This window comes from Rutilus rutilus (genome assembly GCF_951802725.1).
Source record: "Rutilus rutilus genome assembly, chromosome: 17".
Lineage (NCBI taxonomy): Eukaryota > Metazoa > Chordata > Actinopteri > Cypriniformes > Leuciscidae > Rutilus > Rutilus rutilus.
This window is the reverse complement of record NC_140230.1, coordinates 16573082-16601024: the sequence shown is the minus strand read 5'-3', so window position 1 is coordinate 16601024 and position 27943 is coordinate 16573082. Positions and strand designations below refer to the sequence as shown.

Below are 27943 nucleotides of genomic sequence, written 5' to 3'. Positions count from 1 at the left end.
TATGATGTCCACATTGTATTTTCCAAACTGGAACATCTCCCAGTTACTGATACATGGGTGCGCAGTTGCAACACCTTCTGCTCTGTGAGCAGCAACAAAATGTATTTGATGCTTTCCTACTAGTTGTAATCAGCAGCAGAAGCAATTTCAAAAACAGTGCTATCTCACATGTTCCTTATGCCACTGGTGTTGTTTCATTTAAAGCGGGCACCCACTTTTTCATTCTTTGGGCAAGTAGTTGAGAAGGACATTTTGTATTCATTGTTACATGAATGTGTTATTTCTGCAAAAAGCTGTTTTCCATTGGATTTGTCACTTATGAAATAACTTCAACTCCCTTTTGGCTTCACATTGGAATCCATATAATCACAGTTATTCTGGATAGTTCACCTTCGAAATCAATATTTCAGTCTGAATGTTCCATAAGAGAGCAAAGACATATGGACTGGTAGAACAATGCCACAATTGCACAAGATGCAATTATGTTTTCACATTTTGGCAATTGCACTAAAAGTGCTTGATGTAGTTTGAGTTCATTGAAATATTTCCATTTGCTTGGTTACATTTTTCAGTTCATGACCATGGATGGATCCATTCAAATCCCATGGGCAGGTTTTATTACATTGAATATCTATTCATTCTTAATCCACATGCGGCTTACATCTCTGTTTCCAAGTTTAAATTAGTATATTTTTCTTTTTTTTCCATAGTTGGAAGCAAAATCCTCCACTACCATTCTTGGGGGCTGTGAAAATGTTCTTTCTGCCACTCCTCTTCTCACTGTGAGAGGAAAAAAAGGAGCAACATGTTAAATTACTTATTTTAAATAAATATCTCTGATACAATTATTTTAATAAACAACATTATCCATCAAACCTCAAAACACATAGGCTAAATGTTTTTGATTAACAACAACAACAACAACAGGCAGACAGTTTATTACAGCAGACGTTTTAATATTTGTTTGTTTTTTAATACACATAAAATCTTATGTGTGTGTGAATAATTATGAAAGTATTGGCAAATTATTGAAAAACTTTGGCCCTTCACTAAAACATTGTAAAGACATTTCCATGTTTTCATTTTTGTCCATTTCCATTCTTCAATAGCAAAATAAAAGAACTCATAATAACAGAAACAATAAAAAAAATGAAACCAGAGCCCATATTTATTTCTAGTGAACCACATCTAACCAATCATAATTCATTCTGTAATAATACATTGTATTCAAGATATAAAACATTAATTAATCTTATCAATCAGCATCATCTAAATGACAGATATTAACAACAATTCAAATGATACTCTCTGATTAGTATCGATGCATTTGACGAATGACATTTTACAGTCACAACACGATACTAAACAAAAGTAGGCTACTGTAAAATACATTTTCAGACGATATGCGCAATGAAAACAGTAAGTTAAGACACATATCCAAATATTTACACGGTTCTCTTATATTGAAACGTTGCGAGTGTTTTCTATCACTTCATCTTACATTCTGAGCAGTTAGCATTGTGCGGAAAAGATGCTGAGTGCAGTGTGAATCGTCAGGGGTAGAGGTGAATTTCATGCAATTATTACATCCTCCGATTGCATCGCGTATCACTAAAGAAAAGGTCCATTTCGACAGACTCCTGGGATTAATGGAAAATTGTCTACGATGGGGAAAATGCACTTCAAAAGTCAATAGTGCTTGAAAAATATATATTCTGCGTATTAATGGACGCGAAATCTTTTAGCGCTGGGGCTATGTGAAACAACTAGCATGCAAAACAGCTGGCTAATACTACACATTTAGCAAAGGGACACGACTTAGCTTGCCGTCATGATATGCGCGACCTAACACAGCAAGCCAGATAATGCATGAGCAAAACTGTATTATTGTGCAAGTAAATTAGGCATAATTAAATAATAGTCGAGACAATAAAATAGGCCTTTTTACCTACGCATCCATCTTTTAGCCTGGTCAAGATGAACGGGGCCTGCTATACTCTCGCCCACCCTGCCCCCCTCGTTCATGTACCCCAGCAGCTCTGCGCTGTTTTCCAGTGGTTAGCCTTCTAGCTACAGCTAGTTAGCAGACTCTGTTTCCACTGCAACCGTGGTGCGATAGCATGAGACCGAGTGTCCCTTATAATTTAAAACAGATGCACTTATCGTACTTATATCCTGTGAAAAATGCATCAAACGGTATTACGACCGAATACTTTTTTATTTTGCGTTTGCCTTTTTTTTTTTGTCGGCTAAAATATTTTGCACGGTCTATGTTGGTGTTTTAGAGAGGAACGAGTGACGTGTGTGATTTTAACATTAGTCGTTTCCGGACCTTGGAACACTTCCGCCTACCCCGTCTTCAGTCCGCTATGTTTTGTATATGTGGTGGAGGCAGTACTGTGTCTGAAACTAGCGCACTCATAATATCAGCGTCCTTAATGATAGGAGCTACTAATAACGATATCATTTGTCTGCCTTTTAGCTGTGTGATATTTGCGGTTAGCTTTCAAGTAAGCATTTTCGGTGTTGTTGCGCAGTCAAATTTGGCATGTTAGCCAGCTCGTAAAATATGAGGTAAATTCAAATTACAACTCGGCGAATATATACCTGATATAATGTTCTAAATTCGTTATTCATATATTCTATGATTTCTTTAGCAGCTTGTTTGTATCTTAAAAGCTCTTACAGTGGCCATTTTATTACATCCTGGCAGCTCAAATTCAAAGGCTGGTCCTTATCAAAATGGCTGCCTTGGAATTGCTTATATCCAGTCTGATGCTTCATGGAAAATAAGTTTGTAAACATTATATAGTAAATGCTGACATTAGGAATAATTTAAACGTTCTGTTTCTCTTTTGACCTGTGTCATCAGACATTCGAGGCGACAGTTTCATCATTTGACTTTATTTTACAAAGGTGAAATTTAACCTGTATGGAAATCAAGTTGAGAATGCAGTGTAGCCTATATGTTATTATTTCAGGGCATTTGTTATAATAGTTACATAATAATAATTATAATGTTTGATTTGAAGTGATTTACCCAAAAATGAATTCTATGTTTGTGCTTAAACATTTCAAGACATGAACTCAGTGGTGTTTTCCCAAAGGGTTGCAGTCTTCACTGTCCCGCTTTGCTTGTGCAACCAATGCTCATTCCATTGTAAGCTACCATCCTTTTAAAATGCTTCAGGGCTTTATTTGCACATCCAATGTTTGTTATTTTCTGCAGTAATATGCCTTGTGAATAAATTTCATAAACATTTTCATAATTATGGCTTGTGAATACAAAACAGACATTGCTACAGACTTTTTATGACAAAGAAAATACTAAATTGATTCATCTGTTCTAATTGTCCCTGAAAGAAACATTAAAAAGTTGAAATTTCACTTAACAAAAAGACATTCGGTTACACACATACAACATACATCCTATGACATCATTTATAAACCCCTTGTGATGTCTCTGCAACAAGTAATGACATTTGCAGGCTTAGAACAATTACAATGTGACATCACACTGAGAAATTTTCGAAGGCACTCCTCATCATCAGGAATGCATGAAGAATTGGCAAACAATGAGTGGCTTTGATGTTTGTGCTTTCTATTTTCTACTCATAATTTCAAAAGAATTTAATGAGAAAGATATCTAAAACAAGTAAACACTAAAACCACAGAGGAAAAAAATCACCATCATAATCATAAGATAACCATAACAACAAGAAGAAATTTCACCAATAACCATAATATTAACTGTCATAGTAATGACAATAACAAACACCAATGTATTACAGAGCTGTTAGGAAGATTGTCTTTAAGTTGTATTCATAATTCATTAAGATACACACTATTTCCAGTGAAAAGTTAAATGAATGTGTTACCACCAATCCTGATGCTGATGTGATATAAACTACTCCTTAACACTTTTACTGGGAGGCATAAATATTCAAATAGTCCGTAACTTATACTGTTCAATTTCATTACACTGAAAATTAACCAAGAGGTTAAAAGTCGATGACAAAAAAAAACAAAAACAAAATACCAGTTGGTGGTTTTACAATGTAAATTGATTAGTTTTCATTGGTAAAATGAGCTCTATTTCTCAGAGGCCAGAACCATATAGTAAATTTTATCTGGCTCTTCTGCGAACAATCTCACTTTACATTTTTCATCATAATATTTACTATTTTAATATCTTTTTTTTGGTAAATAATGAGATTATTATCATTGAATAATGATTAAGCTGTGGGTAACAGCTTTACCACTAACGCAAGTGTGTTGTATAGCCCTTAATATTGATAAGCGTTATTGGTTATGAAGATATTAGGTATGACGTGTCGTGGTCATATCTCGGTAACAGCAGATTCGAAAAATACAGGTTAGCTGTTTTGGCATGCCCGTATCTTCAGACTGTTCGCAGAGTCTCAGTTTTAACAGCATATACACATGGCTTCAACATGGAGATTCAAAAAGCAGTCCAGGAGGTTTGTCTTTATGCAAATGCCAACCAACACCTGAGCGAGATAATGGTACCGCCATGTTATGCACTAATTTTATGCCAGAATATCATAACATACAAATACATTGATGAGTGCCCTTACTCTTGAGTCGTCGTCTTCATCTCAGATCCATATTTAATAGCTTAAGGTGAACCGTTTGTCTACACAGTATACCTAAGAGGAGCATAAATGTGTATGTACCCAGCATTACATAAATCGAATGTATTCTTGTGCTTTTGGTAGTCCAGCGTCCCTTATGATGAATCTCCCATGCAAATCCCAGCACTTGGACATTGTAGAAAGTGGTGGCTCAGAATCCAAACAAAGTGCCATTGATCATTAATGAGTCTTTTTAAGATGGAGAAAAAAGATGATTGTCAGACATTTCTCTTGGTTTTCATCTGGGCTTTTCTGCCCAATTGTGTCCCAGAATGGCTTTCATCGATAGTTCAAAGCAATCTCCAGTGATGTACTGAAGGGCAAACTTGAGGAAACTTCTTGTGTACTATTTTCAGGATTCCACCTAGACAAATTGAAAAGAAACTCACTTGGTACATCCATATTAAATTCACATTGAATAAGATGCAGGTGTAACATAAGGCTTACTTTGTTTATCTTACGGTATTCAAAATTAATTCATCAAATGAGTTCATCAAATTCTTCAGAGTTTTTGGATATGCTCCTCCAATTGTTCAATTTCATAATTCCTTTTGACATACCTTGTAAAAACCCTGCCGCACTTCCTCATTATGAAGAAGTGGATTAGGGTTTAAAAAGAGATAAGATCCAGCATTACGTTTGTCCAACTGTAAGTAGCTTTGCAATTCATCAGTTGGGATGAGCGCTCCACGTTCAACTGGTTCCTCTTATGCAGATGTTAATTATTAGTCTCCCAGTAGTTCCATCATAGTTATAAGATAAAAGCCATTCTCTGAAATATATGGCTCCATAGCAGCTATATCTGTAATGTGTAATAATGTAAGATATTTGAGGATAAAAACATGACATAAAGATTTGAAAAAAATGTCCACATCATGTGGAATTTATATTACACTCTATTGATATTCTATGCGGTAGATTTATAGGCAAAATGTACACAAATAAATAGTTGTATATGGCAGCTTTGATCATAATTATAGCGGCAATTTCATGAACGTAAAAAGCACAAAAACTTTGAAGCTCTATCAAACCTGACTTATAACTATTGTTATCTAATCTTATGTTGTGAATTTGCCACTATATACAATATGTATATGTAAAAATATGGTGCCACTTCGCTCTCTGCGTAGTTTCTGCCACTTCGTGGCCCCCTACTTCAAAATCTGTTTCTCTTATTCCTTTACCATCCTCCTACTCCTTTTCTCTCTTCTCTCGTTATTTCTCTCCCTCTTCCGCCCACTCTCTCTCTCCCACAGTCCCTTTACCATCCTCCAACTCTTCACACAGTCTATCTCTCACCCATCTTCTCCATTCCCTTCTTACCCTCTCCAGCCTCTTGCTCACACAGTAACCTCATTCTTGCTTCCTGTTCTAACCCCTTGGTTGGATGCCACTCCTCCTCCACTTCCCCCTCCACCGGGGATGAAGTGAAGTTGTTCAATGGTATTTTGCCTTTTAGCTGCAAATGCAAGCCTCCTGGCACTGTGTCCACCAAGAGTCCCTGTTCCCATGACAACTCCTGTTCCTGGCATGTCGCCCCATGCCACTCCTCCAACCCCGCCTCCTCCCAGGTGACCTGACATCGCAGCCGAATTCCGCTCCTGCTCTCGCCCCGACGTCGGGTGCGAGTTCATCTTGATCATGTGGTGACGGTCGAGTGATGGCGTGGCACAAACATTCTGCTGCGATTGAGCTTTCTGGTGGCTGACGCGGGGCAGGGTGGGCACCATTCCGCCTCCCCCTCCGCCCGTGTAGTCGCCCATTCCCAGACCCATCCCGCTTCCGCCATACTCATCCCCGCCTATCTCCTCCTGTAGATGGTCTGGTGACATCAGCAGCCTCTCCTTGGACTTCTTCAGGGTGTTCTGGTTATTGGAGTTCTTTGATGCAGTGGCCATGGCTTTGTAGTATTGATGCTGCTGGTTCTTCGAGAGCCTTGATAAGGTGCTGCCGTCGGCAAGGGCAAGGAGCTGGTCCGTTGACTTGACGCGACGTGGTGGTTTGGAAAGCGTATCGTAATTCTGATTTTGCTTTGATTCCGGGGGTTCCAGAGGGTAAGGATTCGGGGTGTGGCTTGGAGCAGACTGCGGATGAGGTATTCGAGGACGAGTGGCACGGTTGGGAAGCGTGCCTCTTCCCCCCAGCGTGTAGTCGCCACCCCAGGGAAGGTGATGCTGGGAGGAATGAAAGGAGGGAGGGGCGTTGTTGGGCTTCCGTTTGGTGGTACAGTAACCTGAATATTCCTCCAATCCTCCTTTCTCTGTAGGTGGAGGAAAATATGTTTAAAAAGAGCCGAAAATTAGGCAAGAAAAGAGAAGATAGAATCTTATATAGAATTATATAGAATCTCTATAATATATAATTTGTAAAAATGTAATACATTTATAAAAGTAATTAATTTTCAGTCATTTTCAGTAATTGAAATAGCTGATACTGACCAATAAATGACCAAAATCAAAAATCTGTCCAATATCAAGACTTTATTTGTTTGTTTTCTCATTTTTAGTGTTTTCATATTGACTCTAATAATGAGAAAACACTAAAAACAATCATTCTAATGTGAATTTATTTATTAATTTTGAGATTTGCTTAAAGGTGTGGTATAATGTCCTGTTCACAAGATGTAAAATAAGTCTTTGATGTTCCCAGAGTGTGTATGTGAAGTTTTAGCTCAAAATACCCCACCGATATTTTTATATAGCATGTTAAAATTGTCACTTTTTGAGGATGAGCAAAAACGCACCGTTTTGTGTCTGTTCCTTTAAATGCATATGAGCTGCTGCTCCTGGCACAGGGGGCGGAGCTACAACAGCTTGTGTCCTTAGCAGCTAAGATTAGCTCACACAGATATGCACTGAAAATTTCAAAAACTTTTAGCCTTTTATGTTCAAACTGGCGATTGTTGTAGTCCTTAAAAAGCTTCTTTTTTTTTTAAAGCAAATATCTCCCTTTGCTTTGAACTTTGAGCATTGTAACTTTGCAGATGTTGTTTATGCTCAAACAGCAACATTACACACTAACTAAAGTTAGAAAAGTGAAATCATAATCAACCACCCCTTTAAGAATACATTTAAAAGTGTTTATTATTAACACTACACTAAGTAAATTTTCTGTGTTTTTAAAGATTAACTTTAGGTAAGCATTAGATGACGACAAGCACAATCTAGATGGAAGAATAACGTTACCAATACTGATAACTAATTACTCTCAAATGGCGCTTTTCCATTACCAGTACCAGCTCGACTCGACTCGACTCGCCTCGACTCAGCTCGGCTCGGCTCGCTTTTCGCTCCGTTTTACATTGCAGATAGTACCTCCACAATAGTACCTGGTCGTCATAGCGACGCCGCAGGAAACTGCCATGACTTAATCTTTTACGCGAGACGCGCGAGACACACCCGCTACCACACACACACAGGGCAAAGGAGGAAATCGAGTGTATGCTGTTTTTGGATGTTTTTGTTTTTTGTTTTTGCTGTTTTTTATTCAGGATACTCCGTCTGGCGCGTGCAATGATGACGCAGTGAATAGTGACGATTCTCTCTGACCAATCAGCAGTCTGCCGTGTTTTCACGTCACATTTTAGTATCGCCTCAGCTCGCCTCAGCCCGCTTAGAACCTCGCCGGAGGTGGTACGAAAAAAAGTACCTGGAAGCAGGTACAGGTACAACTTTTACACAGTGGAAAACCAAACAGAGCCGAGTCGAGTCGAGTCGAGCCGAGGCGAGCTGGTACTGTGTAGTGGAAAAGCGCCATAATATTGGCCAATAACCAATATGGTATCAATATACTGTGTATCCCAAATAAAAATGGATAAACAGCTAAAAATGTTTACAGGATTTGAGCTACAAGCTAGAATGTCATTAAAAGGTTCATCACAACCTACTTAACTCTTAATATAATTTCTTCAACGTCCATCCCAGGACTGTGTGTTTAATGTGAGTCATTAATTTAACAATATTAATACAATCCTATTTTATCCTGTACCTTGAGCCATTTCATCTTTCGGCTGATTAAGTCTGAGTCATTGTATCAGCCTGTATAACCTTCGCCTGTGCAGAACTTTCTTGTCATCCAACTGTAACTCACACTTCCCAGGAGGTTTGATGTCTAGCTGAGAGAGAGGCCTTAAGGCTTTATGCGTCTGTACAAGATTGCGGGTGCTTTGCTATGGTTTGCCCTCATTAAAATGACCTTCACAAACATTTATATCTCCCAAGCTATCCAGTGAAACACTGACATTGCTTTAAATAAAAACCCAAGCGTACAGATAATTTTCCGCAACATTCTGAGCCCCACATGAGACTATGTCCTCATCATCGAGCAGGTAATTTCTCCTTCAAAACACAACAGTACTAAATGTCACACTGTTTTTGATATTCGTCCATCTTTTTCTCCTTATTGCTTCTAAACTGGCTTTATGCCTTTAAAATTATGTTGGCTATAATAAGAAAGCAATCATGCCAACCTTTTATGTAATTCTTACAAAACATAATTTCCTTAAGATAAGAATCTTCCTCTCCAATGGTAATAAAGCACTCACCCAGACGCTTGAGAGATGAGTATCTGTTGATCTCAGGCTTCATGGCGGCTTCATACGAGGGTGGCAGCTGTGCCAGGTTATGTAGGGAGTGATGGAAGGACGGCTGGGGCTTCATGGCGTTAGTATGCTTACTGGGCTTCAATGTGCCACCGGTGGCCATCTGCATGTTGTTCATACGTGATCCACGCTCTTTAAAGACACATATGCAATGATGGACCTTGAGGTTATTTCAAACTCAGCAGTTCAGAATATACAACTATGTAGAATTGTTGGTTTTACCTACCGATGGTGGCTGTATGTTTGGGACTGGAGCCTGTGGTATGGATGAAGTTATGCTGTATATTCCCCACTGTGAATAAGAAAAAAGGCACACCCATGTTTTATGGATTTCTGCCTTTATGTGCATGTCTTTGCGACTAATTTACATTTAGTATAAATTTACAAAACACATTTATCCATCTAATACTATAAATGTTGCCCTATTAAGCTCTTTCTAGCTCCACAATGTGTTGAAAATTTTTCGCCGTCTGTTCATTCTAATGCCATCATATACAGCTTCGTGCTAAATAATTAACAAATGCCCTTTCATCATTTGGCTTTTGCTTTTTCCCTGTTCCTTTGTTGTCCTGAATTTATACAGTTTGTCGTTCACAAGACTCAAGCTGAGATGGAAACATGAAAGGAACTCTGTATGACATATAATGCAACAATACCTGCAAACTGCAACAAGGTCCATGAGGGTAAAATTAGTGCAAATTTAATAAAATCATTGAATATTAATTTCATATTAACTAATTGGCTTTTTATGCATGTAGAAATAGGATTTCATGCAAAGTCAAATACTGTAATAATGGCAACATTATTGTATGGAGATATGTTTTTTGTTGTTTAGTTTTTTTCATTACTAACCAATATCAATTTCATTTTTAAGTTATACAAGATTCAACTAGACAAAACGAGTTGAAATGACTGCAATTTGCTGATTTGAAGTCACAGAAAACCTGGATAAAACATTAGACATTTCATTTTCTTTTAAACCATTGATGTCACAACGCTGTAAAAAAAATAAAATAATAATTGATAAGTTCAATCAACTTGGATGTTTAAGTTATTTCAACTTAAATTACATTAAACTGACATAAAAATTAGTTGAATCTATTATAACTTATATAAAAAAGTTGAAAATGGCTAATTATTAACTTATTTTGATCAGTTAAAGCAATGTGAAAATGTTTTTGTATATGTTAACATAACTTAACTGATCATATCATTTTTTACAGTGAAAATTGTATACATTTAGCAGATGCTATAGCAGATTATTATTCCTGATATATCATCTGAACATCACTATTTGTGAGTTTTCTTACATTTGAACAGTTATTGGAGTGCCTACTTTTTATCACTAAATGATGGTCACCTGTGAATTTAATTTTCATATTAAAGGTTTTTATGGCTTTTTTGTTAATGGGTGATATGTGGATACACAAATTCAGCATGATGGTGTGTATGATAACAAATATTGTTTTTATAGTTTGTTTTCATTTTTAAATGTGAACCCTTTGGGGTAAAATGTCCCCCTGAAATATGGGGCAGAACTCCCACAGTGGCATGTTGTTGCTGTTGTTTTATAATTTAATTCAATCATTCAATCGAGTCTTAAGGTATTAATCAATATTTTTCCTTCTAAATATCAAATGAGTTGAATGACTTCTCTGGAGATTTTACTTTGTTATAGAAGTTAACAGTGTGATTACTGAAATGTTCTTTTCATGTATTCTTTAATGTCAGTATTTGATATCTGAATGCAGTAACAGTGCTTGCTTATTTAGCCTGGCTTCCAGAAATGAAATAGGGACTTGTTTTGTGTCTGAGAAAGGTCTTCAACGTGTTAAAACATATAGGGGTCATTGAAGCCAATAGTTTAAGGGACAATTTCTTTGTTAAAGCCTAACTTTCCAGTTAGACTAAAGTGTAGCTCTCCTTGAGAGAAATAACGTATTATCTTGATGTTTTGAGACGACTCTACTGTTTATAGTTAGAGCCTGGCCAAATCCAACCTTGGAAAAGCTGTGTGTCGGTGTGTGTGTTAGTCTTCTTGGTTACATGTTAAGGAACCACTGGCATTATTGGAGATTGACTGAGTTGTTGTTCGGGACATGTTAGCACCCAGCAACCAAAATCTGCAACCTGGAAGGTGGTCACGATGTGCCTGACTTCAGGGTCCGAGTGTCAGCTGCCTAATCGATGGAGATATGCTTCAGTCTATCTGTATATGTGTGGAAAATTACTATGTTTATCTATTTCTTAGCCAATCAGAAACTGCAACCTGAAGCAAGGACGTAGCTTAGACCTTGGTGTAGGGTATAACTGCTGTGTTCTTTGTAACTGTAAGCGGGGCGGGCCTACGAACTCCTGTGTGAGTCTTGAAGCCGACTTCTGCTGATGAAACTGCAAACTATTTTCAGTAAAACTTTTCTTCAATTTATTATAATTCTGACTCCGGGTCTTCTTTCAAACATCTGGTCCTTGGGTCCTAAACTGTTACCCCCTAACAACATTCTAACTATGATGGACTTATTGGATTATTAATAATGTATATAAGATGTACATTTCAAACCTCATCATTATTCATCATAATATATAGGGTAATTAGGCTAACTAAATCATCAATCTGAATGAATAGTTTTTTGCTACTTATATATTACATATCTTCATAGTTAATTCAAATGCACACTGTTCTTAAGGGGGGCGTCTTCCCCGGCATATGGAGATTATGGAGTTTTCCACTCACGTCTGTTATCTTTACTCTGTAGTGTGGGATATAGATTTTTCGGGGGTCGTCCTAGTGTCCCCTCTCCTCCTCCAGTTCCCAAGGCTACGCTGTTGTTTCTCTCTCCCTCTTGAACTGGACTCGACTGGTGACGCAACATTTCCACAAGAGCCCTGACAGGGAAGGATGTAGAAATGATTAGTCTGTTGAGCAGTGGTTTTCGATCCTGGTCCTGGGGACCCACCGCTCTACACATTTTGTATGTCTCCCTTATTGAACACACCTGATTGAGATCATCAGCTCATTAGGTGAGAACTCCATGAACTGAAGTGTGACAGATAAGAGAGACATACCAAATGTGCAGAGCGATGGGTCCACAGGACCAGGATTGAAATCCACACTGATCTAGAGAATACAATTTAAGGTCAATTTGACATCCTTTTAGTCATGAAGTCTTACCTGGGCATGTTGAGTTCTCGGTTCCTAGGCTGCCGTGATGCCTTGTGGAACGCCACTTTAATGGCCACTGCCACTGCCACAGTAAACGAGATGACTCCACCGATGACGTAGACGGTGTTGTTGCTCTGTTCGATACGGCTGAGGTCCGGATAAGCAGGCAGTGGGGGCCTGGTCGCTGGGGGCGCTGTATTGGCCCACACAGGGGAATGGTAGTTGTGGCAGAGGTTCTGGTCCAGCCTTCGAGTGCGGTCCGGACAACAAAATCGATAATGGCAGGTCCCACAGCAGTAGATGAAGTCATCCTTGGAGCAGTTAAAGGTGAGGTCATACTGCCCCATGACATCATAATAACCTCGACACACGTCCACTTCCACCAGTTTGCGAGGAGGCGGAGCTACCTTCGCTGCTCCGAAAGGGGCCTTCAGTGCATCAGTCGTTACATTCTTTGGCAGCATTGTCTGAGGCAGCGGCCGGAGGGGCATTTCTGCCACTCCAGCTGGCTGCTTTGGCCGACGATTCATGGACTTCCCTCGCATACTGCCACCGCTTTTAGAAAGGGGGTAAAGAAAGCCCCTACCCTGAGATCTGGGGCTGGGCGTCGGGGTGATGGTGATGGGCCCATTTGTTCCGTTTCTGGAGGGGCCCGGGACGCTCGCCGAGGAAACGTTAAGTGGGACAGCGATTAGCAGGAAGAGAATAATGACACGTACTCGAGCTTCCAAGGTGGGCATCATCTTTACATGACTAATGCTGCTATTTTCTCTCGCTGACTCAACCCACCGCACAATGGCGAATTTTGTAATAACAGCCTGCTTAGTGCTGTATGTAAAATATTCTTGTAGCAGCCCTCCGACGAATGAAATCTGAGTCTATATCAAAACAGTCTTGAAAGACAAATCTGTTCTCAAAGTCTGATAAAAGTGTACGATGTGAAGGGTCACAATCTGAGAGAAAAAAAACACTATTTTTATGTGCTTTCAGCTTCAAGGTGAGTTATACAACACCTATTCTCTCATCATGCAGAGTTTCCATCCAGCATATAGCTGGAAAACCTGAACAATATGCAAAACAATCCAAATGCTGACAATATTCTGAGCAGGCAACGTACAATTGGCTAGTTTCTGTATAAACCAGAAATGAAAGAATATTTAACAAATTGTCTGTTTTGAATGCATTAACAAGGCAAATATTCCCTTTTGTGGCTTTCTTCAAAAGTATACATTTCACATATCCGCAGACAAACAAAATGGCTTCTCGTTACTGTCCTCCTATTACTTCAATATCTAATATTTTCATGACACATAAAGGCATTTAAGTTGTAGTATAACTGTGTACATTAAAAGTATTTAGATTTAATTCTCTGTTTTGGCACTTATCAGGATGAAAGTTTCATTTAAGAGAAAGGGGCAACTGTAAACATCTTTAAAATGTAAACTAAAGTTTTGCTTGTCTTCACAAATTTTTTTATTTTATTTGGGCACTCCTTACATTCAGCAATGGCACTTAGTCTTTAAGCAGATTTCCCTGACCTGTTATGCTCCCTGAATGTTTACTATTATTAACTAGTATAAACAATTTCCATACACTTGGTGAAAAAAAAAAAAAAAAACTCAGAAACTAATCTTCTTGTTCTTGTTTACGTGTTAACAGGACTACTCAGAATGGTGAACTCCTTTGAGGGTTTGAGGGCAGTGTGATGAGGAATCATTTTGAGTTTGATCAGCATCTCTGCCTGCAAACCTCTACATTACTGAACTAAAATGAATGTGCATATCCTCATTCAGCATGTAAAGAAAGACCAAATGAATAATCCGGTGTGCAAATTCAAAATAGTTGAAAGAAATCAGATATGAATTGAGTCATCAAATGTATGCCCTTCTTCACGTATTTTAGGTGAGGATGCTCAATAAACCGATGACACAGACAAACACACAAAAACTGATGATGGCAGTAAAGACGTAAAACGTTTTCAGGGCTGATTGTCTTTACAATATTTCCAAGGAGAGTGACTATGTAAACCTTCCAGTCTCTTTCCAGTTTCTTAAGATTCACGCAGCAGATATGCCTTTAAGATAAGCCCAGTTTTCATTGAGAATCGTTTGCTCTTGGTGAAATGGTTTAAAATCCCATGGTGTGGACATGGCTGTTTCCTCACGATTTTTGCAGGGTTGATCTTGGAATCCACTGGCAGTTATGAAGTGTTCAGTTATCAAGCGATGTTCCTCTGAAAAGAAATCAACACACTGATGTTACATCCTACATGCACACACACACACATAGAGAGATCAGTGAAAGTTTTTGAAAGATCATAGTTAGCTTGTCATCTGCATGGCAGCCTATTATTTTCATTGTGACACATATGGCAAGTGACAGAAAAAAAGGTATGCGGCAACTAATGCAATCAATATAGAATCCACAGAATTCAACACAAAAGAGATTTTTATGGGGTTGGACTGTAGGTTTTGTGGTAGAAATTCCCCTACGCACTTGACTTAAGTTAACCTGGGGCGTCTCCTAATCGACACCCAAGCTTATGTGTCTCCTAATCGACGCTTACAAATTTATACTCGAGCGCATCTCCTAATCGAGGTCTTGCTGAGTTGGACAAAGTCTCGCCCCATTAAGAACACGATCACTTGGGAATAAGGTCTCTAGTGTTCCACCAGACAGACTCCAGACAATCCCTTTCAATATGCTTTAATCACGGACATAAAGAATGCAAGAGATTTAAAAAAAATAGGAGCATGGCAAAGGAGACATTATTAATTTCATCATTTTTCTCTAAAATGATTGGTTCCTCGCATGTATAATTCTCTGTTACTAGGTTAAAAAAAATTGGATACTTCAAGCTTGTTGTTAGGGTCATGAGGCATACAGCTGTCTAGTTTGATTTCCCCTTGTGTTAGAAACACTTAGTATTCAAAAGCATAGAAAATCTTATTTCTGCAAGAAAAAGAAATGTTAGTTATGTTTAATTAAAATATTTTTACAAATTAAATCTACATTAAGAATATGGAATACAGACCTATTGGTCTCTTTTTAAAGAAGACACTCAGCAGATTATAGTGTTCAGCAGTGGGTGTTTCTCAATCAGTGGGGCGTTTTCAAACCACAATGGGCATTTTCAACCGCTTTACCCGATTTGCTCTAATCCACTGGGGGCTTGGTTTAGGGGTGGGCCTTCATGATTTTATCAAGTCTGTTGAAAAATGGTTGAAAAACATTTATTGTAGTTTGAAATTGGTAAACGCAAATTTTGATTTTGCATGTGCACTTCTCAGTAGTCTAAGGCCCCGTTTACACGATGGGAAAACGCAGATATTTCCCTGCGTTTTGGCCTGTCATTTACACGAAAACGCCGTTTTTATCCAAGAAAACGATTATTTCTAAAAACTCCGGCCAAAGTGGAGATTTCTGAAAACGCCGGTTATGTGTTGCCGTGTCAACTGGGAGAAACGGGGTTTTAGGTTCTCAAACGTCACATTATGCGCCAGAAAATGCTTACGTCATGTGAGCGCCCTATGTTTAGAGTTTGTTTGGCTACTATTTGATCATGGATGCTGTTAAGGTGGTACTCATTTTTACTTTTGTGCAAACGGTTTTGGCCTGTTTGCATTTGCTTCGCTGTCTGTCCACTAGGGCTGTACCAGAATATTCGAGTATTCGAATAATCGTTCGGTGGGTTGGTATTCGATTTTCAAATTTGACATTCGAATATTCGTTTTAATTTTTTTTTTTTTTTTTCACACCTGGCATCCCCCTAGAAACGGTTCCCATTCGCGCTTGAATGGGGCTGTCATGCGTTTTCTCAGATGGATAGCTCTCTCTGATTTGTCAATATGAACAATGAACACATAAATGTGTTTTTGCAAAACAGATATGAATCCGAACTTCAAATCCCGCGCTATAGGCAGATGTAGCCTAATGGAGTGCACGTCACCAGCAACAGCTGCATTTTACTGATCGTCAGCTAAAATTTCTAAATCAAAGACCGCAATAAGAGAGCGCGCAACAGCCCTGGTAAGATCATTTCGGTTCTTTACTTTTAATGAAGTTGATTGTGTGTTAAAGCATCTGCGACCCACTTTCACTTTGATTAGTTGCACGTTGGCTTGATGAATAGATGCTGATCTGCGGTGACGCGTGCTGTAAGCGTCGTCATATCTGGCTATAACATGATATAGCCTAAAACGCTCTCACACGGTTATTTTTTTAGCATTTTTGGGCGAAATACAATACTCTTATTTTAGAGCGCAGAACAGCGGTGTTTGTATGGGCAGAAGTGCATGCCTGAGCTTGTAGGCTATAAGCACGTGTTGCTTTGACATTGTGGAAATAGAATAGAAACAATATATTAGCCTACCCTTTACTGTGTCAGTAATTACTGTGCTGCTGATTTCTGATTTGAGAGTTATTTGTTACTCAGAAAAATATTAGGCTGTGTTTTGTATCACTAGTGCAGTGTCCGTTCTCGGAGCCCTGCGCGTGAGGCGCGCGCGCTTCCCGCTCGCGCTGTTCTGTATTAAAAGTTTATTAATTCTGAACGTGTCACGTCTCGCGTGTCTATATTGCACCAAATGTGACACTGCACTCGTGAAGTCGATTGGATGAACGGTTCAAAATGCAAGATAAATAATCTAAATGCAAACAGACAGACACATGAGATTCCTGCCTTTATTAGAGAGAAAAATATGTTCAGCCCCCTCCCTCCGAAGCTTCGAATATTCGATGTTAATTCCTATCGAAGCTTCGAAGCTCAAAAAATGGTATTCGGACCAGCCCTACTGTCCACACAAACGAATCTCGCGCCATGTCTGTTGTTTTGAAAGGAACTGGAAGTCGCTCGTGCTATTCGTTGTTGTCGATTTTGAGGATTCTGATTGGCTTGCATGGCTTTATCCTTCTCCCTACACTGCCGCCCATAGGTTTGGCATAATTATGATGTTGCTCGACGGCGTATTTATGCGGGTTGATGTAAACGACAACATTTTTGAAAACGATGTTGTGTGCACGATGTTATTTTTGAAAACGGAGGGGGAGAAATATTCGTTTCTCTAAATACCCGGCTATGTGTAAATGTGGCCTAATGCTTCCTCATTAGAGAGAAAACACAGGTGCATCCTAAACAGAAGTCTTGATTGTTGAAGCACCTGACATACTGACTTCTCTAGCACAGTTTCAAACAATGGTGCATCTACCTTATTTCTCTGTTCCTTTGTTGTGCGTGCTTATTTGCGTTTGATTTGTGTTGTTACTCACTGTAATTAGATAGATTATTAAGATTTTATTACTGAATCTGTATTAAATTTGAGAAATGTAACTGATAGCTTGTTTCCACTGAAACACAATAACAAAAAACATCTTGTGTTTATTAAGAAAGTGACTGACATGGCTATTTTGTGATATTTAAAGAGATCAAGGTCTACATCTACAGCTTCAAAGGGATAGTTCAGCCCAAAATGAAAATTGTCATCATTTATTCACCCTCAAGTTGTTCCAAACCTGTTTGAATTTCTTTCTTCTGCTGCACACAAAAGAGTGAAGAATGTTGGCATCCAGACAGTTGATGGTAGCCATTGACTTCCATGAAGGCCACCGTCAACTTTCTGGTTACCAACATTCTTTAAAATATCTTATTTTGTGTTTAACAGAAGAAAGAAACTCATGCAGGTTTGGAACAACTTAAGGGTGAGTAAATGATGACAGAATTTTCATTTCGGGCTGAACTATCCCTTTAAAGAAATTTTCATAGAAACAACATAAGCTCTTTGATTCTTCAAGATAAACTTGTTGCTTGAATGCTATGTAGTTTCACAGAAAATGAACTGAGATATAGTTAATGGCTATAGCTCATGGGTGTTTGTTCCTCTTCATGAAGAGTTTAGCTCCAACACCTGCCTGGAAGTTTTCATTGATCCTAATGACCTTGATTTAGTTGCCTCAGGTGTGTTTAATTAGGGCTGGAGATAAAATCAGACACCCCTGCCATAGTGTTTTCTTTTGATATTGAAGCATTAATAGATTTCAGGAAAATAAATTAAATAAACAGAATTTAACGATACTTTAATCGTAGTTAGAATATTTTGTGTTCAGCAACTTTTTAAAAAAGTGAATCATATTGTGTTTAGTATATTAACATTCTTGAATGTGGCAACTGAATTGACTTGTTCTTGAGTAACATCATGCCTTCTTTTTCAGATTTCAGAGAACCCAAAGGAAAAGAGGCAGTAGTCTGATGTAAGACAGATTTTTAAAAACCTGAACCGTTGGACCACCTGTAGTTATGACATCAGACTTCTGAAGCCAATTTTATTTTTAAAGGTTGAAATGCTTTTGTCCTATTTCTCCCCCTTTCTTTTTTTATAGAATGATCTTTTAATATATTTTTGTCATTGATTGATTGAATAAAATAAATTGACTCAACTGCTGGAAAGGTGTTGTTTTTTCAGTGTTTCAACAAAATGTATTTAGAATCAACATCACGTTGTAACATTGATCAAACCATATTACCAAAGATTATTTCTGTTAATTCAACAGCAGTGATGTAGATTCAACATCATAGTGTAACGTTGATTCAACAACATTACCATTGATTATTTTTCTTAATTTCAGAGTTGATTCAACAGCAGTGATGTAGATTCAACATCTTAGTGTAACGTTAATTCAATATTACCATTGATGATTTTTGTTAATTTCAGTATTGATTCAGCATCGGTGATGTAGAATCAAGCATAGTGTAATGCTGATTCAGTAGCATTACTATTGATTATTTTGTTCAACAGTTTCAACTGAGGGTGCAAAAGTGATGTTGATAAAATATCACTTTGTAATGTTGAATCAATACTATTACCGTTGATTTTTGGTTGAAATCTCACCATTAACTGAGGGTGCAAGAGTGATGCAAAAACAACATCACTTTGTAACATTAATTCAATGTAATTAGTGTTAACGCTCAACACTGACTCAACATTGTCTCAGTGATTACATGCTGGGTTAGGTTTACTGTAAAACAAATTAACTGTACTAAACAAAATAATTGTTACTCTAAAACTGCTATAAAATCAAAGCCAGATGTCAAACCATGTTTTATTTTAAAATTGAAGTTCCTATGAGATTTTAACCGCTATAACAAAAGTAGCCACCGGGTGCCACCGGCATTCCATTGACTTTTAAAAAAAATTCGTTCTCCTGTAACAAATTAATGAATTCTGTCACAATATCACTTCTATCACAAAACACTCGCCAAATATGGAACAAATATGTGTTTTGTCAAGATTAGAAAATGTTTTGATTATAAACATGACACCGACACCAGGATGAGGAGCCCTAAAAGGTTTTGGTAACGCAATGTCCGATTTCAAAACGGTGTGATAGGGAAAAAAAAGGCAATAAAAAAGCTAGCGGGACACTGACAGTTAAGTGGTTAAATATGCATATCTGCAAAAAAGCTACTATTTGTTTTTATGAACAAAATTGCTGTACACAATCAAAATATTGAACTTTCGATATCATTCGAAGTTACTAAGTCTGTGAAACAAGTGAAAACAACCTCAAAATATGTCGATGAAATGAGTCTTGAACATTAAATACAACAAGCTTTTAAACAACTTACATAATTTTAGCACATAAACATCTTAGAGTTGTTTATAGCCTAAATATGATTTGCATTTTCAATACACATTAGAAAATCTCATCATTACAGTATCAAATCAAAGTTTATTTATAAAGCTCCTTAAAAAACACAGTGTGTACCAAAGTGCTGTACAATTTCAAACGGATTAGATAAAACACAGTAAAATACAAGAAAAGAAATACAATATAAAGATGAATAAATAAATAAAATAATACTAATATAAACATCAAATCAAAGCCTAACGGTCCTTACAAAGTAGCAAAGGCCTCTTAAAGGTATAGCGGAGGATTTTCTTTTTCCGGGTGGATCATCAAGACTATTGGTCCTCCTAAGTGTCAATCATTCTGGTGATATGTTTACGTAAGGCCGTCGTACGTGCTCGTGCACACGATTCACATGATGGCGTGCGCTCAAAACACAGGTTGGGCTTCCCACTGAAGCCTCAGTCGCGAAGTTTCTACTTGACAGGTAAAGTTTGGCATGCTATTTGGAGAAATCCATTTAAAATCACTGCTAGTAAAAGTTAATGTAAGCTATGATTAGCTCGTGCATGCTCTCTCGTGCACACGTTTAATAGGCGTTCCCTCTCGGGAGCAGGTAGAGTGTTGCGCATGTGCATTTTTTCAAAAAGTGGAGAGGGCGGTTCTTTTCTAAAATTCAGGAAAATCCTCCGCTATACCTTTAAGACGAGCTTTAAACATGTTTACAGAGGTAGAGGATCTGATAAACACTGGTATCCATTCCACAACTTAAGAACAGCAACTGAGAAAGCACAATCTCCTTTACTTTTTAAGCGTGACCGAGGAATTTCAAGGAACAGCTGATTTTGGTTCTCTGTGAGCAACTAAAATGTATAAGCTCAGAAACATATTTTGGTGCCAGTCCATGCAGAGCTTTAAAAGTATACAAAAGTCCCTTGTACTTTATTCTAAAATGAACTGGTAGCCAGAGTAACGAGGCCAGAATAGGGGGTATATGATCCCTCTTTTTTGTGTTTGTCAGCTATCTTGCTGCCATATTTTGTACTCTCTGAAGACATGACAGAGAAGACTGACTTACACTGATACAGAACATTGCAGTAATCGAGACGTGAAGAAATAAAAGCATGAATTACTTTCTCCAGATCACTGAAAGATAGGATAGATTTAAGTTTAGCGATATTTCGCAATTGAAAGAAACTATTCTTCACCACTGAATTGATCTGTCTATCAAACTTTAATTCTGTGTCAAAAGATAAAACCCAGATTCTTAACATGTGTATTCAGATTGGATGACAGAGGACCTAGGTTTTCAGCTATATTATTTGCACAGCTAATAGGGCCAAATATAATCATTTCTGTTTTTTCCTTATTTAACTGGAGAAAGTTATTATTCATCCAGCATTTTACATCTTTTAGACACTCAAAAAGTGAATTAACGGATTTATCATCTCCAGACTTTATGGGCAGATACATCTGGGTGTCATCAGCATACAATTATACGAAATGCTATATTTCTTAAAAATAAAACCAAGAGGAAGCATATACAATGAAAATAGCACTGGTCCCAGAATAGAACCTTGAGGGACCCCACATGTGATCGAAGCTATCGATTAAGAAATGTTTCAAATTTTAACAGAAAAGGCTAACTATCAAGCTATTGTGTTTTAGCCTTATCGGTAAAATCATCTCTACATACACACTGAGCATCAAATTAGTTCTGGTTCTTTGATCATTTTGAATCAAATTTGGCCAAACGTTGTTTCCACCGGAAATCTGAATCAGTGAGATTTTAGAACTGCGACAAATGGATCATTCCAGATTAATGAATAAATCGTTCCTTGTGATTTGTGAACCAGGCTGAATTCGGAACTGCATACTATGCTTAGCTTTTTACCATATCTTTCTATGGCAGAAATAGTAAATGTACTATGTTAATATGCAGTTATGAATTCAGCACCAGTTTGAAAGGTCCAAAAATATATATTTTAAAATGGCTCATAAAAAAAAACAACTCATCACCACATTTATAAGCGCACTTGATTTCTTTACGTCAAAATAATGAGGAATGCTATGATTTTCTGCAGTGTAATGGAGTAAAAACTAAGATATTAAGCACAGAAGAAAAAGTTCTTAAAAAAACATACTTCACTACAGTAAAAGTAATATACTTTGAATACAGATATATTTAAAGTCAGCATGAAACAGAAGTTGCAATAGTCTTTTCTTCCCTATTGTGACGTACATCCGAGTGAAACGGCTTCTCGAACAAGAAAAAATGGCAGGAGTTTATTTTTCGGGATTTGATTGGATCATTGAATTGTGAAAGGTTTTCCCATCCTCGCGCCGAAAAACACGTCATCAGAGAAGACGTTTAGAAAAAAAAACAATATTGATTTCATAGCGACTTTAACATTTAGATATAGATTTAATATCTACATTTAAATTCAACAAGGTAGATTGCATTTAATATACACCCCTTAAATCTTAAACTTAAATCTAACATTTGTATTAAATGCAGTACAGCTGCAGATTTCAGCTCATGACACTGAGAAAGAAAAGAAGAGATGGTGTGATGACCATTTGTCTAACGTGTTACAACAAGTCACTATGAATCAGAAGCATTGAGAGAAGTGAATAGTAGCAATAATCGGAACAAATAGTGATCAGTCCTTTTCAGAGAGCATAGCATGATGCATGACACGAGGGAGGGGGTAGAGCGAGAGAGAGAGAGAGAGAGAGAGAGATGCTTTACTGACACTGTATGTCTATGTGTCAGATTGTTTGAGAGGAAGTAAAAGAGACAGTGTTATGCTAAAGTTATTCTGTAATCAATACCTATATGCTTTATTTTTCACAATTGTAGGGGCCCGTTGAAAACCATCGAGCAGATAAAAGAAGGTTGGGAAAAGTACGAAAGAAAAGAGAGATAAATGCAGGGTAGAGATTTAAATATGAGCACGGCATAACAGAAGTGCACAGAGCCAGAGGTATGACAGAGGAGAGGTGCTTTTGTGTGTTTGTGTGTGTGTATGTGGGAGGGCAGTGTGTGGGTGGAAGAGAATGGAGAGCATTCAGTGACAGCACTTACTAACACACATAGGCACACAGTACACACAATACACAACACCGGGAACATACAGTGCTACATAGACAGTATGCTGGCTCACACAGAAACATTAACACGCTCTCAACCATGCATTTTACAGGTATATAAAATGCACACACAGCCCTTGAAAAGAGCGAATACACTAAATCTGTTGTCGCAGATCAAATAAGTTAATGCCAACAACACGTTTTTGATGTAATGAGGCACAGATATCACCGAGGAAAACTGCACAGATAGAAGCCGCATTAAAATCTGCAAGAAATACAGCATTAGCCATGAAATTATACATGTGCCTGGCTGCTGCAGGCTGCGCTCTCATCTTAGCAATAGTGGTTATGCATTACGTCTACAGTGGCAGTGTGGCATCAAGCTGGTTCTGCTAAATTATTAAACTATTGACTGAAAAAAAAATGCAAGAATTATTTCGAAATACATAGGCACAGGAATACACACTGGTACACAGGCTCAAATCCAGAAAAATTTTAAAAAGAGAAACTCAGTTATTAAATAAAACAACATAAGCTATTTTGGAAAGTAACAAACATAATATTAAGACCATAAATCTGGGTACAAGAACTGCTAAGATTAAAGTTAATGCAGATATTGTATAAAAATATTATATTATTCATTACATTTAACTATGTGGCAAAATGTTTTAATGTAAAAACAGGTTTAGTTACTGTGATGACTGAAATATGATACAACATTTTGATCAATTAAATTTTTTTTTTGAATGGTCAGAATATTCTCTTATTTATGTAATGCTGGGAACTTGATGAATGTTGCAAAAAGGCTTTTACTAATTCTCTTAATGGCTGCTGCTGATAACAAAATATTCCTAATTAGCAGAACATAACCTGCTTGTGGTTTTGCCCCCATTTTGCGCATAATTAATATGGAGAAAGGACTAATTTATAAAGGACTTTGCATTGACAGATATGCAATTACGAATTTTGCACATACGGTGCAACAAGCGACCTATACGTGGGAAGAATGTTTTTTCCATTTTTCGCCATCGTATTTTGCGCACAACTGTCAACAGTTCACAGAGAAGACATTTTTTTAGACACGGAACGGCGATTTTAACAGGTGTGACGCTGAGTGATTCATGTGGGCCTCACAGGAGCAAACCTAAGAACAGCCTATATGACATTAAAAACAGTAACCTCTTATTTGCATGTCTATAATAAAGCGTAGGCCATTTCGACACCTTCTTGTCTATGTGAAACAGTATGCGCCTCTACAAACTGGATTAGCTTTTCCTGAACACGGCACCCAATCAGCAAGGCACTGTGGGCGACTTCTAAGAGATGTGCCACTGAAGATGTGGCGCATTCACAAACAGTTTCTAGAACAGTCAGAAACGCTTGTTCACACAGGAATCATGGGCGATTCATCTGATTTTAGGAAATCGTGCTATTTTCCATCTATATCATTGTGTTCCTGTTGCAAAACATGTCTGTTTTGAATGTTCTCTCGACTTCTCTTTATCTCCCTCCATTTCCCCCCTCTCTCTTTCTCTCTCTCTCTCTGTGATATTCAGTGCGTGGGTTGAGGCAGCTCACTCTCTCTCAGAATAGCACTGCAGTAGTTCAGACTTGTATAGAAGGAGAGAAGGAGAAAGAGAATGATAGATAGATAGGATGAATAGACCTCCTTTACCCCCCTAAACCCGCTCTTCTCTCTCAAAAGACAAATGGTTTGCCCTTTTCCTTCATACCCCTGTGACACTCTGGGCCTTTATGCATCTATATCATTCTCTCATATTAAAAATTTATATTATTTATAAAATGTATTACCATGGTCTTGATCTGGTTAAAGGGCTGTCAAATGAATGCAATGAGAAGTGAAAGAGACAAAAAAAGGCACTTTGTTTGCATCATGGACCATGTTTAGTTCTGTAGATCTAGAGGAATGAGATCAGTAATTATCACATAGGACAGAATGAGAGAGCCTAAGGCTTCTGTCATGGTGCCTTATGGACAGCAAATTTCACTTACGCCTATTTTCAAACAAGAAAACCAGCTTTATTTATATGAGCTGAAATAAAGAAACCAGTTATAATATAAAAATAATATTACTAAAACTAATAATAATAAATATTTGCTGCCTTAAAAAAAAGTTGCTGCCTTAAATTTCTTAAGTACAATCAACTTGGATGTTTAAGTCATTCCAACTTAAATTACATTAAACCGACTCAAAAATTTGTTGAATCTGGTTTAACTTATAAATAAAGTGGAAAATTGCTTAAATTATTTTTGACGAGTTAAAGCAATGTAAAAGCATATGTTGTCGTAACTTATGTATCATATACTTTTTTATAGTGCAGTGATGAAATGATGCTATTTAAATGCTATTTAAATTATAAACATGGCATCTGCAGGTCTAGCACATTATCTTTACCAAAGGTTCACCTCATTACTGAACTCTATTACTTCTGAAACTGTTTGGCAGGGCCTTGGCCCTTTTTTCTGTTCTTTTAAACTAAACAAACAAGGAGGCGTTGTATATAAAATAATTCACAAAGATAAAATAATCTCAGATTTATCATAATTTCCTATAGTTTAGTACATCTGTGCTTTTCTCCTACAATTATACTTTAATAGTTGCTATTGCGTGCCAAAAAAAAAAAAAAAAAGCCATCAGGCTGTGGTTCTGTCAACGTAACATAACCTGTGTGAAAAGTCCTCTGCGCAACCCACCTAACAAATCGAACTTTTGTTGCTCTCGCTACAGTCATATTCCCCAATAATATCAGTTTTTTGTTATAATTCTGGTTGCTGAATGTGAAACTGTCGTACATCGAAGTGTCTCTGGAGCTGTAATTCGCACGAGGGTGAGTAGGTGGATATGACAACCAGCGCGAGAGCAATGAATGGCCGTCTGCGTAGGCGTGAATGCATGTTTACACGAAGGGTGATGTGGAGCCACATTACACTCACATATGTGCGAACATCTTCCTCTGGCCGCTTGCAAATGATTGAAAACATAAAATGTGACATGAACATGTCGAACATTTATTTTGTTGTTGTTGTTTCCCCCCCCCAGAGCAAACCACGAAACTTCGATAAACATAGAGCGCGTGAAACATAGCCTATGCGCGTGAACGATTGATTAGTCAATTAGATGACATGCAGCAATGTAGTTCAACTTGAGAGACTTACCTGAGCTGAATTCTGTCGATCCTCACGACAGTCTCGCATCTTACTCAACCCTGAGCGACGATGATGGCTGGGAAATTATTTCCACAAACTGTTGCAGCACTCCTCTATTGATGATAGTCTCGTCTTTTGGCAACATAACAACAGTTACAGTCACTAATTTCTTTCAAGGATTTTCTCTCACCTACCCCTGTTGTTTCCATGTTCGTAGCTACTATAGAGAAAACATCGATTTTTATCTGATCGTGCACAACTTATTTGCGCGTTAACGGTATGTAGCCTACTATGAAAGTATTCCAGGTGATATAACCTTTGCCTAAGTCCCTCATATATTTTTTATAACGCTCAGAATGACGTGCGCCATGAATGTTTTCCCCCTCTGTGTTGCTCCTTAACGTTGCCGTTAATCGACGCCGCCTGCAAAGTGTGCACACAAGAACATTCCGACTCTGTCACGAAACACCGGTGGAATGAGGCGGGTGTTCTCACAGAGGTCCGCTGCGCTGAAAAGTGCGTTTATTGGTTTCGCGAGACGGTGTTGATGAGGGATTGATACGTTGATTCCAGACCGCTTCAAGTGTTTCCTTTCTCAAACTACTTCTCATCCTTGCCACGATTATGGCTGGCTAAGCAATATGGTGTGTATGTGTGTGTGTGTTGAGGGGAGACACACTGATCGGTTGCCATGGCAACGATGTCATTTGGTTTGTGACTCTAATAATCTTGATTCCTTACACCCTTAAACAAGAATGGGTTGCAGAAAAACAGTAAGGCATCGAAATAAAGACATAATAGCGTTTGCCGAATGTGGCAGTGACGGATTTAGCAAAGAAAATGCAAATAAAAAAATGCAACCAAAAAAAAAAAAAAAAAAAAAGCCAACCCTGCATGATGACACAGCCATATCCTATTCTTTGCCACAGACTATGGTAAAAGCTTAACCTTCACATAATACTTATAAAAATAAAAATAAAGATGCCCAATGATTTAAATACATACTACTCGTTGACAAATTATTTATACCACCTGGTAGCTGTAAAGATTTTCCATAATTCAAACTGCTAATCTGATTCCCGCATCCATAAGATACTCATCGTGTGTTTCTCTTCAATAAATACAACTTTGTTTTAATTAGTCCTTAGTTAACTAAGATTACTCAGCGAGTCAAATGCATGCATGATTAAATCGGCAATACATGTCTTTACTTAATCTACTCCTAATCTAAATGAATTGGAGTTGATAATCACACATCCTCTGCGGTGGTGCAGAATGCTGAACCTCTGCCGCCGGCTAAACGACAGCCGTCAATAACCATTTCAGCACCATGGAGAGCGATGCAATCAACTCTAAGCACAGCACACAATCCACGGAGGACATGAAATATTAAATACTCGGTGCAGTTCATTTGGTTTTCTTGACACAGATTCTCACAGGTGAAAAGCGCGATCTGTTTTGCAGACTAGTAGGCCCATATCTACAGTGTGCAACAGAGATTTGAACCTCTTTTTTTAAATAAATAATTAAACAAAATTATAAATAAATACAACTATTTGAATTTTTTCGATTATTGTATATATGTTATTCAAAGTCATAACTTCCCCCTCATCGGCTTTCCTTCCTACAGACTGCAATTAG

The 27943-nt window shown here is 37.8% G+C and overlaps 1 protein-coding gene across 2 annotated transcripts; it reads right to left on the bottom strand.

Annotated features, from left to right (window-relative positions):
* Window positions 1–35: 35 nt before the first annotated feature.
* On the bottom strand, window positions 36–27465 carry shisa7a (shisa family member 7a). Of its 2 annotated transcripts, none has more exons than XM_084385374.1 (7): window positions 26312–27465; window positions 12428–14651; window positions 11990–12141; window positions 9482–9547; window positions 9199–9387; window positions 1949–6915; window positions 36–780 (listed from the first exon to the last, which is right to left on the bottom strand). In XM_084385374.1, the coding sequence occupies exons 2-6, from the start codon at window positions 13159–13161 to the stop codon at window positions 5996–5998; spliced, it is 2061 nt and encodes a 686-aa protein (XP_084241500.1). In that variant the 5' UTR covers window positions 13162–14651; window positions 26312–27465; the 3' UTR covers window positions 36–780; window positions 1949–5995. The 2 variants fall into 2 exon arrangements, with proteins under 2 accessions (XP_084241500.1, XP_084241501.1); XM_084385375.1 differs by lacking the exon at window positions 26312–27465 and adding an exon at window positions 24947–25016.
* Window positions 27466–27943: the final 478 nt, after the last annotated feature.

Coding starts and splice junctions, on each gene's coding strand:
- shisa7a (XM_084385374.1), bottom strand. CDS start 13,161: ATGATGCCCACCTTGGAAGCTCGAGTACGTGTCATTATTCTCTTCCTG. Junction 9,548..11,989: donor ACAGAGTAAAGATAACAGAC/GTGAGTGGAAAA, acceptor TCTTATTCACAG/TGGGGAATATACAGCATAAC. Junction 9,388..9,481: donor CAAACATACAGCCACCATCG/GTAGGTAAAACC, acceptor GTGTCTTTAAAG/AGCGTGGATCACGTATGAAC.